The sequence below is a fragment of the Cucurbita moschata genome, unplaced genomic scaffold (assembly GCF_002738365.1).
Source record: "Cucurbita moschata cultivar Rifu unplaced genomic scaffold, Cmos_1.0 Cmo_Scf00006, whole genome shotgun sequence".
NCBI classification, from domain to species: Eukaryota; Viridiplantae; Streptophyta; class Magnoliopsida; order Cucurbitales; family Cucurbitaceae; genus Cucurbita; species Cucurbita moschata.
In genome coordinates, this window is record NW_019268522.1 from 3654547 (window position 1) to 3672090 (window position 17544).

The following is a 17544-nucleotide window of genomic DNA, read 5'->3' on the forward strand; positions in this document are numbered from 1 at the left end:
TGTTTTTACTTTTTACTTAACACCATTTTCACTGTTGATTCGAGTTCACATCGTTATTTTGAAATCTCACCTTGTATGGGTGGTGTAGTTGGTTATCACGTTAGTCTCACCCACTAGAGGTCCCCAGTTCGAATTTGGGCTCAAACATTATCAGAATTGTGTTGATTCGAGTTGTGTTTTTACTTTTTCCTTAACACCATTTTCACTGTTGATTCGAGTTCACATCGTTATTTTGAAATCTCACCTTGTATGGGTGGTGTAGTTGGTTATCACGTTAGTCTCACCCACTAGAGGTCCCCAGTTCGAATTTGGGCTCAAACATTATCAGAATTGTGTTGATTCGAGTTGTGTTTTTACTTTTTCCTTAACACCATTTTCACTGTTGATTCGAGTTCACATCGTTATTTTGAAATCTCACCTTGTATGGGTGGTGTAGTTGGTTATCACGTTAGTCTCACCCACTAGAGGTCCCCAGTTCGAATTTGGTTACTTTTTCCTTAACAACATTTTCACTGTTGATTCGAGTTCAAATCGTTATTTTGGAATTTCACCTTGTCTAGGTGGTGTAGTTGGTTATCACGCTAGTCTCACACACTAGAGGTCCTTAGTTCGAACCTGGGCTCAGACATTATCAGAATTATGTTTTTACTTTTTCCTTAACAACATTTTTACTCTTGATTCGAGTTCAAATCATTATTTTAAAATCTTACCTTGTCCGGGTGGTGTAATTGGTTATTACGCTAGTCTTACACATTAGAGGTCCCTAGTTCAAACCTAGGCTTAGACATTATTAAAATTATGTTTTTACTTTTTCTTAACACCATTTTCACTGTTGATTCGAGTTCACATCGTTATTTTGAAATCTCACCTTGTCTGAGTGGTGTAGTTGGTTATCACGCTAGTCTCACACATTAGAGGTTCCCAATTCGAACCTTACTTTTTCTTAACACCATTTTCACTGTTGATTCGAGTTCACATCGTTATTTTGAAATCTCACCTTGTCTGAGTGGTGTAGTTGGTTATCACGCTAGTCTCACACATTAGAGGTTCCCAATTCGAACCTTACTTTTTCTTAACACCATTTTCACTGTTGATTCGAGTTCACATCGTTATTTTGAAATCTCACCTTGTCTGAGTGGTGTAGTTGGTTATCACGCTAGTCTCACACATTAGAGGTTCCCAATTCGAACCTGGGCTCAGACATTATCAGAATTATGTTTTTACTTTTTCCTTAACACCATTTTCACTGTTGATTCGAGTTCACATCGTTATTTTGAAATCTCACCTTGTCTGAGTGGTGTAGTTGGTTATCACGCTAGTCTCACACATTAGAGGTTCCCAATTCGAACCTGGGCTCAGACATTATCAGAATTATGTTTTTACTTTTTCCTTAACAACATTTTCACTGTTGATTCGAGTTCAAATCGTTATTTTAGAATCTCACCTTGTCTGGGTGGTGTTGGTTATCACGCTAGTCTCACACACTAGAGGTCCCCAGTTCGAACCTGGGCTCAGACATTATCAGAATTATGTTTTTACTTTTTCCTTAACAACATTTTCACTATTGATTCGAGTTCACATCGTTATTTTAAAATCTCACCTTGTCTGGGTGGTGTAGTTGGTTATCACGCCAGTCTCACACACTAGAGGGGTCCCCAGTTCAAACCTGGGCTCAGACATTATCAGAATTATGTTTTTATTTTGGAGTTCAAATCGTTATTTTGGAATCTCACCTTGTCTGGGTGGTGTAGTTGGTTATCACGTCTCACACACTAGAGGTCCTTCGAACCTGGGCTCAGACATTATTAAAATTATGTTTTTACTTTTTCCTTAACACCATTTTCACTGTAGAGGTCCTTGGTTCAAACCTGAGCTCAGACGTTCTAACTTTTTTCTTATAACACTCGCACTTGAAGAAGTTTTCAGATATGAGTGTTCATTCGAGTTTGAAGCATTACCCTAGAAGAAACAATTTCCATTATTAGAGCAGGTGAAGCCTTATGCTTGATAAACAACCCAATATAGATGCAACAGCTTTTGCTACAGAGAAAGATACATACAAAAGCGACAACCAATGGAAGAGTAATATGGATAATTTATGGTGTACCCACGGTAAGAAACCGCGACACACGGTGGAGAGTTGTTGGAAGTTGAATTGAAAACCTCCCAACCATGAATGAAGAAATCGAGGAGGCTCACAAAACCGTGGTTGGATAAACAAGGGAGACATGTCGAAGGAACGAGCGTGGATTCAATAATGAAGAGGTTGAGAGGTTGAGGGTATTATTGGACTCCCTCCACAAAACATCAAGTTCAAATGACTCGACAATCTTAGGTAAATCTTCATTCACCTTTTGTATAAATTCTTCAGAGATGAACAAGGATAATTCTTGGATTAGACTCCAATGCAACGGATCACATGACTTCATATTCACAATATTTTAAAACATATAAACCATGCCCGAGTAATCAAATACTTATAATAGCGAATGGAACCAGTGCCACCATTGCAGAAGCCAGTGATATAATCATCTCTCAAACCCTTACACTAAAAAATGTCCTATACGTCCCAAAACTATCTAATAGTCTAATCTTCATAAAAAAGCTTACCCATGACGGCCACTATAGAGTTATATTTTATCCTCATCATGTTTTGTTTTTCAGGATCAAGTGTCGAGAATAGACGATTGGATTTGTTAAGGAATTGAATGGTCTAGAACCATGATCATATTTCTGTAAGCCACCATTTCGATTCTGCTTCCTGGGATGCTCTTTTTCAGGCATTTGGAAGGACCACCCCATTGCACAGGAATGTTGTGATTAACAAACACACTATTATGGTAGCTTCACCCCTACAAAAAGCAATCAAAATCTCTATGGTTGAACTTGATCACAGTCTTCCTTTGAACCACTTGGCTTGAGAGGAGTATGGAAGGAAAGTAGTGAAACTACACTTATTTGATCTTAGTTTGCACACAGAAGCCACTTGGTGGAAGCAAAGAATTTTTTTTCTTTGTAATCAATCGCTAAGTGATTCTTGTGCTCCAACTGAAAGGGCTTTTCCCTACCCCACTAGTGTTTTGTAAACTTCATTACATAATTGAAATTCCATTTCCCTCTCAAAGGAAAAAGAAAGCACAGTTATTTCCTTACTCGTACATAAAGAGAAAAAATAATGTACGCATGGCAATAGACATAAAAAGATCATCGGTGCTAACGGCTAACTGAAGATTCTACAAGCATTCAACAAAAAGAAAAATAAACCATTTGATAAATGTGTTTAGGATGAAAGTCTCACGTCGGCTAATTTAGGGAATGATAATGAGTTTATAATCAAGAAATACTATCTCCATTGGCATGAAGCCTTTTAGGAAAGCCCAAAGAAAAGCCATGAAAGCTTATGCTCAAAGTGGATAATATCATACCATTGTGGAGAGTCGTGTTCGTCTAACATGGTATCAAAACCATGCCCTAAACTTAGTCATGCCAATAGAATCCTCAAATGTCGAACAAAGGACTCCTCGAAGGCATAGTCAAAAATGACTAAGACTCCAAAAGAAAAAGGAGTCGAGCCTCGATTAAGGGGGAGGCGTACTTTGTTCGAGGGGAGGTATTGGATAATAAAAGTCCCACATCGACTAATTTAGGGAATGATCATGAGTTTATAATCAAGGAATACTATCTCCATTGGCATGAGGCCTTTTGGGGAAGCCCAAAGCAAAGCCATGAGAGCTTATGCTCAAAGTGGACAATATCATACCATTGTGGAGAGTCGTGTTCGTCTAACACTTTCAAGTTCTCGTTCTAAACATAATGATAGCCCCAAAAGTCAGTCAGAACGATCTAATAAAGGTAAGGGTAAATACCAGTATTAAACGCTTCTGGGAGAGTATCAAAGTAGACCTTGAATTTGGAATCGGCAATGTGCTTCTCCTTCATGCTCCATATCAACAGCATTGTCTCAGACGACATGCCTTCGATCTTTGATAATATGGGATACTGAAATTTACGAATAAAGTCATGATGGCTCTACTTTCTATTTGTAATCATTCCTTACAAACTTCTCTCTCCACATTAATGCTACAAATTAAATATTAATAATAATATAAATAAATAAATAAATCATTCTATTGAAATCTGTACCATGGGCATTCACTTCAAATAGCACTTCTAACTACCACAGTCGGATTGCTCACAGTGATTACATATCCAAAAGACCATTTTAAGACAAGTGGGGTATGCAATGATGTCTCCAAATGAAAATGTCTGTCTGGAACTATACCTTATCTAGGTCATAGCACAAGCACTAATCTCACCGGTCTCTCCAAAGGAATTAACTAGCACTTACATCAACAAAAAGTAACCAACTTGAATACAATTGTGCATGCTCGTTATAAGAATGGAATTTACTGTGATGCGAGGAAACACTGATCCTAATTGCAACAGATACCCAGATAGAAAAGTATTTTACACAGAACTGGCGCACCTTGAACCATACCACTAAACTTATTGTAATCAATTGTTAAAGCATGCATGCTTAGAGGGAACAATGTAACGTCAATGCATCCCACGGCTGGTGGGGAGAAAAATGATCTTCTTAGCATCATTGTAGGATAAAAAATTCTTGAAAATATAAAATCGCTAGAAATTCAACCAACTTTAACTCTAGACATAAGCACTCAATTATCAATGTGCAACAGAGCATTGTTAAAGATGAGACGGGGAATTGAACAACAGTATCTGTATGAAGGCCAAGATTGTAATTCTTTTAATATCATTTTCTGTCAGGAAAGTTCTAGAAGATTGAAGTTCTAAGATGGCAACTACAACAGATTCTTAGCGATGAATTTACCATGGTGGTCTTCTGCACAAGTTCCTCAGAAATAACAATATCCAGAGGGATCTCCAATACGGTGTCACCAACGTTTAAATCTTCTTTGGCTATGGCTCCTCTACCAGCACCTTCAACATCTATATGAAGAATAAAGCATACAAATTACAATTGCTTGGTATTGAAAAACTTACGGTGCACCTCCAATATTTCAGGCTTTCCATTATGCTATTATTCAAAATCAAGCATCAATAGATGTAGATTACAAGAATATTGCCAAGAAACTATGATGGAAAAACTTACAAGCTATCTTCAAGCTAGTCCTGACGCCATTGCTCTCACCCCACTGTAACAAACAATTTTCTTTCACACAACTGTCTCCCAAAGTTTTAGCGTCCATACTGTATACATCTCCATACTTATGGATCATACGAATAGCAGCTTTCCGTAGCTCTTGCAGGACATTAAGCTGGACAGGCTTACAACTAGAGAGACAGATGTCAACAAGAGAAATTATTGTATTGAGGGCCTCCATTTCATTCCTAGGGCTGTAGGAATCTGCTGGTGTACATGCGTCATCTTCTCCAAAATACATTTCAGGCTGCAGCTCAATCATTAAAGTAGCTATCAATATCTATCACTTATGTTAAATGGATTTCAGACTGAAATACAAATTAATGCTATTTGTTTCCCGTCTTATTTCCCCAACATAAAGAAGAAAAAAAAACTGGAATGCAAATGAATCTCAGTTAAGCACACCCAAGTACCAAAATTACTTGGCATTCCTTCCAATTTATTACAAGATATACAACATTCCTGCGTAGCGGTGTAGCAGTAACTTAAATATCTCCAGAAACGACAGGAAAACATTGACCTAAAGAAATTCTTCAGGTTACCTCATTTAAGTGAATAATTCTTGCAATTTGTACCAACTCTTTCAGAACAGTGTCTACTTCCTCAGAACACAGAGAGCACTTCAAGTAAATGCAATTCTCAGACTTGAAACCCTGTCTTTCTAATAATTTCTACAGAAAAAAGAAATGTACAAAATGATAAGAGATAGTAAATTGACAGTAAGTTAGAATATTATAAGCTGTCCACCAAACTAAATGACGTCCAAAAGATCAAAATGCATAGATTCTCAAGGAAATATATATAAATGAGATAAATGGAGTCCTAGTTTGATTGCATAGATTAAGCTTCCTAGGTTGATTGTTAATTGTACTTTTGTCAGGAGGGATAAATGACAATGGAAACTCTCTCTTAATCAACAAGTCCAAAACCATGCGGGACATTTCCATGCACTTCCTTTATGTGGGAACACTTCCCAAATGGGTTTGGCATCTCCGAGCCTTATAACCCAAGTTGTGAGGTTTAGAAAGGATACTAGAACAATAATTTAGGGAAAAGGTTTCTTTTGCCTATCAAAGTTATGTAATTACTTGGGAAATGTAGATCAAAAGGATTACATGTAAATGATTAAAAGACAAAGATAATGAAAAAGATTCATCATAGAGTCCACTTGAATGTTAGCATGGGGCTTAGTTAGTACAGTTTGGGAGCATGCCAATTTTGATAATTAAAACTGGGAAGGATAGTATTGCAACAAATATGAACTCCTATTCATTTGGATTCCCTTTATTCTTAATATGGTTTAATGTACGGGTTTATCCATTGGGGTTGGATTCCTTGTCCAACTTTTTTCCTACACTTCATACTAACGGAAGTCCTTGTTACTTGCTAAAAAAATAATTGTATTGCAGCTAGAAAGGGACTTTGGTCAATATCGCCTGTTTTATGTAACTGCTGGCTCGTTACTATAGCTTAATCTGTGAGCATAAATCATAATCAACTTCATTATTCACTTGAATGTAGCATTCTTATCAGTACTGACTATCACTCAAAAAGTTAGAATGCCGACTAATGGAGAAAAGGATAAGCCAAATTATCTATCAATAAAGGTAGTAAATTCCAAATTATGCGATCCTTGCTATTCAAATTTTGCTCAAAATTTAATAGAGACTCTCACTTTCTACACTTTCCTGATAAAGAGAGCAGCGTAGAAGCAAAATGTGGGTATCCATATTTCACCTTCTTTTTGCTGAAAAGATGGTCATTTTGATTCAATGCAAGACATATTGAGCAATCGTTGACATCTCTTACTTCATCAGATGCGGAAGGCTGCAACACACAATTAAAGCCAACAAACAGTTAAGAACCAATTGTCTACTTTCTGTAATATACTACACCGCATGAGGGGTGGGAGGATACGAATATTTGAGAGAAAGTAGAAATACTTTAGTTGCTACGCTAAGCTCATATTGAACTAATCATCTTATCAAATTATAGACATTAGAATAGAGTTACATGAATATGGAACAGTAGGGAGCTATCAAATCTCAAAACAGTTTCTCAATGCCGTGTTTATCATATGGAATAGATTTTCTTCTTTATTTTTCCTTTTAATTTTTACAATTTTCAAATCTCTCAGTTGACAATACTTTCACAGGATCCATGGAATAGCAATTTAAACCAAGGTTTTTCCCCTCTGATTCAATGGTAAACATTAAAGAAACAACTAAAAAATGCCGCGATTAACAAAGAGAACAAGAAGATGAAAATAAACCTTGTTCCTTTTCGCGGACAAAGTAAGAAACGAAATCAGAAAAGAAGAAACAGTGAAGAACAAAACTAATATGACGAACCGAAATAAGAATCATACTAGGAAAACAAGATAATCCATCGAACCAAAGAGAATACACATTTCCTAAAATTCCAAGACCCGAAAACCAACATTCCGGCACTAAATCATACTAGCAAAGCTCAACAAAACAAAGAAAAACAGTAACAGGAGAAATCGCACAAGGATCCAAACAAATAAGAACTGCAGGGAACAAAAATTCAAGCAATAAACTCAGAAACACTAACTCCTTCACAATCCAACAGCAATGAAAGCGCAAAACAAAGGACACGGATATCAATGAAATCATACTAGCAAAGCTCAACAAAACAAAGAAAAACAGTAACAGGAGAAATCGCACTAGAATCCAAACAAATAAGAACTGCAGGGAACAAGAATTCAAGCAATAAATTCAGAAACACTAACTCCTTCACAATCCAACAGCAATGAAAGCGCAAAACAAAGGACACGAATATCAATGATAAAGTTTGTTTACCAGATTGTCAATCTCCATTGCAACACAGAAGTTGATGCAGCAAGTGAGCGAGGGAGTAGAAATTGAGCGGCAGAATTTGTAGAACGGGTTTATTTAAAGCTCGGCGCATTTTTCTCCTTCTCTCTTCATTTTCAAGTCCATTTTTTAGGTAAATGAAAAAATTAAATTATGTGAGAGAATATATAAAATTCAAATATATGTTAGGGACACATAAAATCTCCTGTCAATAAGATGTATTCCTTGCCTATAAACGCATTATCATTTTCTAAATTAGCCAATGTGGGACTCCCTCCCAACAATTCTCAATGGTATGCACATAAACATGCTTACAATAGTAAGTATATTATCGATTCTTCGAGGAGTTTATGCAAATTATTAACTCATTTAATTGTTGTGCAGATAACTCTTATGCTCGTTGATTTCCTCTCTCGGTATCCCTATTGAATCACTAAAGCTTCTTAGGTGTCTCCGTCGGATCACTAGAAAAATGTGAATCACCTCTTTTGAATCCAGAGTGAGTCCATGAGCAACTTAAGTATTGCTCGAAACTTTGAGGCACTTCAGATGCTTAGACAGCAGTTGAGGCTAGGCTCGAAACTTCCTAAAGCTCAAAGTAAAGGTTGTGGCTACCTACAAAGTTAATGATGCGATAAGAGCTACAAGTAGGTTGCTTACTGGGTATATTTATATACTCACCCTTCTCCCTTTCTTTTCAAGTGTTCGCAGGTTACTGGTCGAGGTGGATGAGCGTTCGAGAGCTCTACGGTCACAAAGGAGGTCGTTCTGTAGCATCAGTCTATCTCGTATTTGAGTCTTTTATATTTCATTTTTTAATTGTATCACAAACTCATTTCCCCTCGAACCACCCTTTTTTATATTTGGATTTTATTTTGTATTTAATTTTTGTGTTATTTGTCTTTCAATTTGATTAATTTTTACGACACTTTATTTTATTTTTATTTGTCTTTGCTTTCATCTTTTTAGTCTCGATATAAGTTTCAAAGACTTGAAATTCAGGTCATGACAAGAACAATTGACCTCATCCTCTCCCTAGCCCAAAAGAGACTTGGTTTATGATTGAATCATAAACAAATTGTTTATTTGTTCATACTTACGTTAAGTTTTGAACGGTAAGTAAGACTCATTCTCGATCAAATACGACCCGTCTATGAAACTCTTTGCGGCCTGAAATAGCACACAGTCTAATGGTCAAGAATACTCATTGTCATTAACTTAGCACACAACATATAAGTCAAGTTCTTGCAGGGCTTGGTAGACTAATTGAGACATGTCTTGCGACTATTCTCTTAGATTTCGGTCTCATATGTAAGACTCGCTCTCAGTCAAATACGACTCATCTACTAAACTCTCTGGCGGTCTGAAGTAACACACGGTCCATGGTCAAGAATACTCATTGTCCCTAACTTAGCACTCTTTGTCTCCTATCTCGACTCGATTAGCTCCAATTTTCATCATAGCTCTCTCGAAGTTCATGAATTGAGCAGTACCTTTCACTTGTTTTGCACGGCTTCCAGTCCTTTTCTGTCGAGTAATTTTTCTTTTTACCAAAATCAGACGTTGTAAGCACTTCTTTCACGTTTTTCAAGTAATGTTTTTTTCTCTGTCTAGGAGGTCGGGTTGTTACATTAGTAGCTCATAATAACGCTACAAGTAGTCGATATAAATTGATTACTTAAATAGGTATTTTGCCTCTCCCATTTCTCTTCTAACCCAAATTTTAAAATGATTTATGTATACTATTATTGAATTTTCATAGTAAATTATATATTAAAAGAATTAAATAGTTTTTAAAATTAATTAATTCAATTAAAATACATTAAAATGCAATATTTTATAGGGCAAAATGCACTTTGGTCGATCGACTAGGGATTAGTTGTCAATTCTTCTTACAGAGTTATATGCTATCAAAACCGATGTTATTGCCAACTCGCTTTTAGCGTATAACGCTGCTTTCTTTAAGATTGTTTTCAACGTATTTTCTTGCTCACGTTTTCTAAAACATTTATCTCAAACGTGACCAGAACATATGCTGACGTTGTTCACAAAGTTTGAATTTTTCACAGCAAACTTGTTCGTTAGATTAGAACAATTACTGCACAATTGTTGTCCCGCTACCGTAAGAATGTATTTTTGGTTGATTGATTAGGATCGACGCCTTTTTGGTTTTCTAAAATTATAACAATAAAATAAAATGTAATTTATATTCCATTAATTTCAATTTTATTAGTATTTTGTTTTAAAAATATATTTTAACTTTAATATATATATATATATATATATATATATATATATATATATATAATACATTTAATTTTTTTTTAGAAACTTAATAAATACCTGCCTACTTTTTAAAAAATTTTAAAATACACTTACCAACGAGATAGTACCATGTTTCAAAAATACTCATAAAATTTAATCATATTCTCTGGTATAGTACATTTTGGGGCATTTTTATCCAGGCGGGTATAGACGTGATTCTGGTGAACGATACACCCCCGTATTGACCCGATATGAAACGGTAAAGGCCTATCTAAAATGAAAGCATGAAAAAGGGGTTTGGAACGAGCATGTAACCATAGGCAACATGTCTTGGACAAGCATAACCGTGACATCCTCCCCCACTCAATTGGTTGACATCTCTGCCAACCAACTCGAAAAATCAAGACTAGAACATCTATCATGCGGCCATAAGCAACCTGCTTTGGACAAGCATGACCATGACATCCTCCTTGTCAACTGACTCAAACAAGCAAGATTGAGACGAACATCTGTCGTGAGGCCACAGGCAACATATTTTGGACAAGCATGACCGTGACATCTTCCCTACTTAATAGTTCTATGCAGTAAGTCGTCGTTGTTGTCTTTTGCTTACATTCCCATATAACACTCATTTTAACAAGCATTTTGAGATTTTTTATTATTAAAATGTTTAAAAAATTAAAGATATTTTTTAAATAAATTATACAACCTTTCCATATTAGAGCGTTGAGACAAGTCAAAATCCCAATCAGATAGATACGAATGGATCAAAACAAGCTCTGTTTCAGCGATGAGAGCCACTACAAAACCGTCCCTCTCTGCAAGATAAGTGTGGATGTGGGCAACGGAAATCTGTTACTAATTCCATATAACAATGCTTTACTTCACCAATAGATAAGGGTTCTTGTGAAGAAGCGTGGTTTTTGAAGATGGCTTCCACTGCGCTGATTCTCCCCATCCATGGAGGAAACCTCTCTTTCCGCCATACCCACCCTTCTGCAACATTTTCCAGGTAATTTCAGCTTCTTCCTCGAATACCTGTTTATCTCATGCGATTCTATTAGTATAATCGGATTTTCTAAGAGATTAAGAGATGATTGACTGTTTTCTTGCGCCGATCGGCGGTGTATCTCCTTGTTTTTCTTCTTTATTAGGTTTGAATTTCTTTGTTGAATTGGGGCTTTGTGTCTAGACTTCGTATGTTGTAGATGGCTTCTGTACAACTTTACAAGCTACAGAGTGATAAATAGAAGCTTCTAGTTCCTTCCTTTGGGTTGATTAGAGTTGGAACTGCTCGTCGATGATAAGCGTCAAGATGAGGTTCTTATAAGATCCTTGCAAAATGAGGTTCTTCTAAGATCCTTGCAAAATTTCACAAACTAACTTAACTAATGATTCCAACTAAGAGCGGGTTGGAAGGATGAATAACTCTTAGATCGAACTTGGAATCTATGATGGTCACTCTTAGATTCCAAGATGATTCACTCCAGAAGTAGCTTCATCCGACTAATTCAATGAATTGATTTTACTTTGAGAAAGAAACATCAGTTTTTGTATTCCACCATGATTTCAATCTTGAATATTACATGCCTTTAAATATGCAAAAAAAAAAAAAAAAAAATCCAAATATAATGGTAATTTAGTCTTAATTGGTAGTGATATTTAAACCCACTCCATTGTTTTCTTGATTTGATACTTAAATCTTTTTTACCTTGCTTCGTGTTGCTCCTTCGAGTAATTGCTCCTTCGAGTAATTAGTGGTTAGATTCATATCAGTAGATGTCTTACAATTGGTGTGTATCACGTTCTGGATATTAGTTAAGACAATTAGATTTGGCTCGTTCTGATTTAGGTCATTATGCTGTGAGAAGTTTGGTGCGTACTTTCATGAGTTAGCGACCTGGACTAATGCTTAAGCTTCTTGAATATCTGGTATTTTCTCTCTATATATGTCTGGTTGTGAAGTTTCCTGTTTAATAACCGGGTGATGGAGCTTCACTCCTTGCCATGAAAACTTGCTCCGGCCAAAAACAAGGGTTTTGAGTTCTTAAGTAAGTTTTAGCCATAGGGATGCAAATCCAAAACCTTGGAGGGTATGTCTAAATAGGGAAAATTTTTGGTACTACGGGAATATGGATACTCATGTTTGAAACATGCTTACTTGTTATGACGTTTTCCATTCAATTTTGATCTCATTGAATTGAGTTCATATAGGATCAAATACTAGTCACCAAGAAGCATATATAAAAGAACTAAATTAGTGTTAAAAACCATTATAGCTAGCTTGGTGGTCTCCTGTTGTGGTTCTTCACGGCTCTGTCTTACTGTAACCCTTTCTTTATTCATTTACTTCGTGCTCCTCCTTTTTCTCTTTGTATATTTGTAACAGTCCAAGCCCATCGCTAGCAGATATTGTCCTATTTGGACTTTCCCTCTCAAGCTTCCCCTCAAGGTTTTTAAAATGCGTCGGTTAGGGATTCGAGCTTCCCCTCAAGGTTTTTAAAATGCGTCTGATAGAGAGAGGTTTCCACGCACTCATAAGAAATGCTTCGTTCTCCTCTCCCACCGACGTGGGGATCTCAAAATTCACCCCAGTGTCCTCATTGACACACTACTAGGTGTCTAGCTCTGATACCATTTGTAACAGCCCAAACCCATCGATAGCAGATGTTGTCTTTTTTGGGCTTTCCCTTCAGAGGTTTCCACACCCATATAAGGAATGTTTTGTTCTCCTCCTAATCAACATGGGATCTCACAATATTCTTTCGGTAAAAGGATCCCTTTTGTTCTCTAGCTGGTGGTTATAAATATAAAGCATATTGATGAAGGCTCTCCAGAATTTCGAGCTGAACTCACACAAGTCCTACACTATTCTTGGTGAAAAAGATGAGGGACTTTCCTTAAATTTTTTCTTATAGCTAAGACCTATATAGGCAATGAAATGAGTTCTAAACTACTGTCTCATTTACTTTTGAGCCACGTCTCCAAAAATATGCCTATTAATATTTACTAGATGTTCCAAATTATAGCCTTAAAGCTGAATTTATATATTTTTTGCTCTTCTCTGTTAGTTGATGACTAGCAGAAGAACTTAAACAGTTGGATACAATTTTCGACACATTACATGGTGCATGTTATTGTAGTAATAGTTTCAGTCATTGGAAATGTTAGCACTCTACTCTTTGAAATATTATTTGACAAATAGTTAGAATCCAAGACCTAGAAAGGAAATGAAACAGAATTCAACAAATTTTCCCCCTCTTGATCCTTTACCTTGGGTGTATTCTTTTTAATCACGAAACAGTATTTTTTTCTCTGCTAATTGATACATCATTCTTGATAGTTTCTTTTCCTTCCAGGTGGGGTTGGAATAGGGATCAAGACGTCGGAAAGAGTACACACAGAACGAGGGGTCAAGCATTCCGAATTTTGGCTAACCCTAATGTACGCTTCAACTCAAGGCTTCTGCATGTTTAATGGCAATATATTTGGTTTGAATATGGTCAAAGATTTTGTAGGTATGTCATTAGAAATTAATTAGTGGATGCATATATTCAGAGAATTCACACCTGCCCCCCATTCGGATTTGAATAGAACCAATCTTTCAGCATCTCTTTATGATTGAAATGAATTTGATTGAGTTGTCTGTCTGATTCATCATAATTATCTTGATTGGTTTTGATTTTGTTCTCTCAATGAAAACCATATTCTAAGTTGTTTATGGGCTTTTGTTCTGCGACAAACATATATCATGTCAATTGTTTAGGTCTCTCCCGGGAAAGATGACTTAATTAAGAAGGTGATTATGGTTGATCCTTTGGAAGCCAAACGTTTGGCTGCAAAAGAAATGGAAAAAATCAAAGCAAAAGAGAAGTTCAAGGTATGGGAAGCAATCATCAGTGATGCAAAACTTGTTTAATAAACCATATGGATATGCAGATAATGTTGTGAAATGTGATTGCAGAGACGACGTCAAATAGAAGCGATAAATGGAGCGTGGGCAATGATTGGTTTGACGGCAGGGCTCATCGTTGAAGGTCAAACTGGAAAAGGCATTCTAGCACAGGTGAGAAGTTATAGCGTTTTACGTTCTTTTGTATTCGTGCCATTTCTTTAACATTCTTTTGAACAAATTGATTGGTTTAGAACATTTGTTTATTCCTATATGCCAAGGAGTGATAGCTTAAGAAAGCTACCAAAGTAGCCACAATGACGACAGGAACTTATGGGTTCGGCCGCTTCGTTTCAATAGGTTATTTAAATACCAAAATTTTATAAGGTTATAACATAGTTACCATTTTTTATTTGAGTAAACATGGAATGCTTGTGTAATGTACCACATTGGTTGGGGAAGAGAACAAAACACCCTTTATAAGGGTGTGGAAACCTTCCCCTAGCACACGCTTTTTAAAGCCTCGAGGAGAAGTTTGAAAGGGACAATATTTGTTAGCGGTAGGTCTGGGTCGTTACTACTTGTCAACTCTAACCAGTAGCCTCTTATGCCTTTGTTAAGCTTTCAAAGTGGAGAGAAGAAAAAAAGGAGAGAGAAAAACGAAAGATTGTGAGCTAACGAACTTGATTTTTACGAACAAAGATACTAAAATAAAAACGGAAATATAATGATATGGGACCTTACTGTGTAGAAACGAGACAACCAACCTAAACATGGTTAAGTGGATAAAAAGTAACATTACTTTCTTCCTATTAGAAGTTTTTTAAACACGAGTATTCTTTTGGTATATTGTGAGGTGTTCGGCTTGAGAGAAACAATATGATTTTTGGAGTGGAGAGGCCCTTTGACGGGGGCCGAGAGGAGGTGAGGTTTAATGGCTCAGTGTGAGCTTCGGTCGCTTAGCTTTTCTTTAGTTATGATCATGGTTTGATTTTGTTGGATTCGAGTCCTTTTCGATAGCCTGTTCTTTGGGATTCTCTTCTATCGAGCTTGTTTTTTGTATGCACATGTCGTTTTTTTCGATGAAAGTTTAGTTTTTTACCGAACGAAAGCCTCTTACTCAATGTTGTTTTTCACTTATTTTCTAGTTGGCCGGCTACTTGGCCGCGGTTGTGAACTTCTTTGTACGGTAGACATCTTCAAGGGCAAAAGGACTTCTCCTTTGAATGGAAGAGTTATTCTCGTCTCGACCATCGAAAGTTCGGTATGTTAAATATTTTCGAGCTAAGTCCTATTGTTTGTTTATCGTTTTATACCTAAAGAAAAGGATGTTTCCATCCTAAGAAACAGAAGTCTGATTCTTCCTTCTTTTCAAGACTGATTTCTTCACATTTCATGTACAAATTTGACATTTAATTGTGAAAGTGTATTGAGATGGTTTGTTGCAATCGATATCTTACCATAACTCTCCTAATTCTTTATTTCTTTCTTGGGTAAAGAATTCTTTTGATCCACAACTTCCATCAAAGTTATCTTTAATCTTTTAAGTTCGTGTTACTTTTAATCTTTTAAGTTCGTGTTTAGAACATGGATGGCTATGAGTTGGACTGTTCAAACATTTTTTAGGCTCAATTCAATTATTTAGATGACAAATTTTTTAACCCAATTAGTCCAAGTCAGTCCAAGCCAACCATGACATTTCATGCATATGACCCCATTGTTGGAGTCGGTATACCATGTATTATGACTCGAGATCTTATGTCATACTTTCTTTTCTGGGTATGGTTAGATGCATAGAACTTCTCTATACATGGTTAACGCATGTGTATGTGCCTGTGCGCCAACTAGATTAGTTTGTTAACATACGGCTAGGTCTTTATTAAAAGTACACACTCATAGAGTAAAAAATCAATGAAAAAGAGACAAATGCGAATATGCCTGTGTAACTATCCTTCTTGCTTCGGTTGAGCATGGTTGATTAAGTTCATTGGGTCAGTATCTTCTGTGTAACAATTTAATCTTCATGAAAAATTTTATAGAAATTAAGCATTTTAAAGTGTGTTTTAATAGTTACTTTTTAATTAGTGAAAAATATCTTTTTAATTTAATGAGAGAAAAAACTTAGTGATTCTTTAAGATATTAAGCAATATAATTCACCAACAAATGTTTTATTTCAAAAAATGAAAGGGATTTTTTTTTAAAAAAAAGCAAATGTTATTATATGATATTAAAATATAATTTTTTTTGAATATTTTATCAATACATTCTTATTACTTCAAGGCCCAAGCCCACTATGTAATGACCAATTTGCATCTCTTAATGTTTGGGCCGGGCGGAGGGTTATTATGAGACCAATGGTTGGAGAGGGAAACAAGTCATTCGTGTAGAAACCTCTTCTTAGTAGACATGTTTTAAAACTGTGAGGTTGACGACGATATGTTACGGACAAAAATAGACAATATCTGGTAGCAGTGAGATTGGACTGTTATAAATCATATCAAAGCCAGACACCGGGCGGTGTGCCAGTGAGAACGCTAGCCCTCAAGGGAGTAGATTGTGAGATCTTGTCGTTAGATGGAGAAGGGAGCAAAACATTCCTACCCAAAGGAGTAGATTGTGAGATCCTGTCGTCAGATGAAGAAGGGAGCGAACCATTCCTGCCCTCGAGGGAGTAGATTGTGAGACCCTATATATTTAGATGGAAAGGGGAGAGAAACATTCGTGCCCACAAAGGTAGATTGTGAGATTACATGGGAACGTAAGATTACTTATAAGGGTGTGAAAATATAGTGAGACTGATGACATATATAATAGGCTGGGCTAAAGTGGATAATATTTGCTAGGGCTCTTACACCAAGAACGATACCCTTTTACTATTGGTGCTTCGTTTGAACCTCGTCCATACTAAATATGATCTCATAATACCAAGTATTAAGGATGACCAGTGAGACGATCAAACACCTAAGAAGTATATTTGCATGACTAAGATTTAGAAATCCAATCCCGAGTTCATTAATTCGCATTCGTTCGTAAGTACATGCTTCTTTTTGCACAAAAATTCAAAGAATTTTGATACTAAAACATGAGAATTTGAACTTTTGACCTATTAGTCAAGAATATACAAGTTAACTCGGTGAACTCAACTTACCTCGACGAAATAATTGTAAACTAAATGACAACGTGGCATGTCTAATAAATACATCTACAAGAAAGTGTGGTACACAAAACGTCTTTTTCGAAGAAACACATTAAATTTTTATATCGACCATATCACTTGAATTTGTCCTACTATTATTATTATACATATGAAAACAATAATTGAGGCAAGCAGTGTTTGTGTCTTTTTTTTTTTTTTTTTTTTTTT

At 36.1% G+C, this 17544-nt stretch overlaps 2 protein-coding genes and 8 non-coding genes across 13 annotated transcripts in view; 9 read left to right on the plus strand and 1 right to left on the minus strand.

Moving 5' to 3' along the window:
• LOC111444075 (N-lysine methyltransferase setd6) overlaps positions 1-8143 on the minus strand; it is a 17425-nt gene extending 9282 nt beyond the window's left edge. Inside the window, exons 1-6 of one of the 2 annotated variants that reach the window (XM_023082012.1) lie at positions 8008-8143; positions 6923-7012; positions 5728-5856; positions 5135-5432; positions 4853-4971; positions 3867-3999 (exon numbers count right to left, since the gene is read on the minus strand). In XM_023082012.1, coding sequence (XP_022937780.1) covers positions 3867-3999; positions 4853-4971; positions 5135-5432; positions 5728-5856; positions 6923-7012; positions 8008-8025 — 787 coding nt within the window. In that variant the 5' untranslated portion in view covers positions 8026-8143. The remainder of the gene's footprint in view (positions 1-3866; positions 4000-4852; positions 4972-5134; positions 5433-5727; positions 5857-6922; positions 7013-8007) is intronic. The other variant, XM_023082014.1, reaches the window with a different exon arrangement.
• Positions 74-147, plus strand: TRNAV-CAC. Its single transcript has one exon. It is a non-coding gene; the product is annotated as a tRNA-Val (tRNA).
• On the plus strand, positions 248-321 carry TRNAV-CAC. Its single transcript has one exon. It is a non-coding gene; the product is annotated as a tRNA-Val (tRNA).
• On the plus strand, positions 555-628 carry TRNAV-CAC. Its single transcript has one exon. It is a non-coding gene; the product is annotated as a tRNA-Val (tRNA).
• Positions 714-787, plus strand: TRNAV-UAC. The gene has a single exon. It is a non-coding gene; the product is annotated as a tRNA-Val (tRNA).
• On the plus strand, positions 1130-1203 carry TRNAV-CAC. Its single transcript has one exon. It is a non-coding gene; the product is annotated as a tRNA-Val (tRNA).
• TRNAV-CAC lies at positions 1289-1362 on the plus strand. Its single transcript has one exon. It is a non-coding gene; the product is annotated as a tRNA-Val (tRNA).
• Positions 1448-1518, plus strand: TRNAV-CAC. Its single transcript has one exon. It is a non-coding gene; the product is annotated as a tRNA-Val (tRNA).
• Positions 1604-1679, plus strand: TRNAV-CAC. The gene has a single exon. It is a non-coding gene; the product is annotated as a tRNA-Val (tRNA).
• Positions 8144-11071: 2928 nt separating the features above from the next.
• LOC111444076 lies at positions 11072-15653 on the plus strand. 3 transcript variants are annotated; one of them, XM_023082016.1, is made up of 6 exons: positions 11072-11299; positions 13647-13731; positions 14054-14167; positions 14252-14353; positions 15328-15396; positions 15435-15653. In XM_023082016.1, the coding sequence occupies exons 1-5, from the start codon at positions 11217-11219 to the stop codon at positions 15370-15372; spliced, it is 429 nt and encodes a 142-aa protein (XP_022937784.1). In that variant the 5' UTR covers positions 11072-11216; the 3' UTR covers positions 15373-15396; positions 15435-15653. The 3 variants fall into 3 exon arrangements, with proteins under 3 accessions (XP_022937784.1, XP_022937785.1, XP_022937783.1); XM_023082017.1 differs by having other exon boundaries at positions 11078-11299; positions 13631-13731; positions 15328-15653; XM_023082015.1 differs by having other exon boundaries at positions 11079-11299; positions 15328-15653.
• Positions 15654-17544: the final 1891 nt, after the last annotated feature.

Bases quoted from the DNA above. Each gene is read 5' to 3' on its own strand.
- LOC111444076 (XM_023082016.1), top strand. From the start codon at position 11,217: ATGGCTTCCACTGCGCTGATTCTCCCCATCCATGGAGGAAACCTCTCT. The intron at 11,300-13,646 runs GTAATTTCAGCT...TTTTCCTTCCAG, and splicing joins CCTTCTGCAACATTTTCCAG to GTGGGGTTGGAATAGGGATC. The intron at 14,168-14,251 runs GTATGGGAAGCA...ATGTGATTGCAG, and splicing joins AAGCAAAAGAGAAGTTCAAG to AGACGACGTCAAATAGAAGC.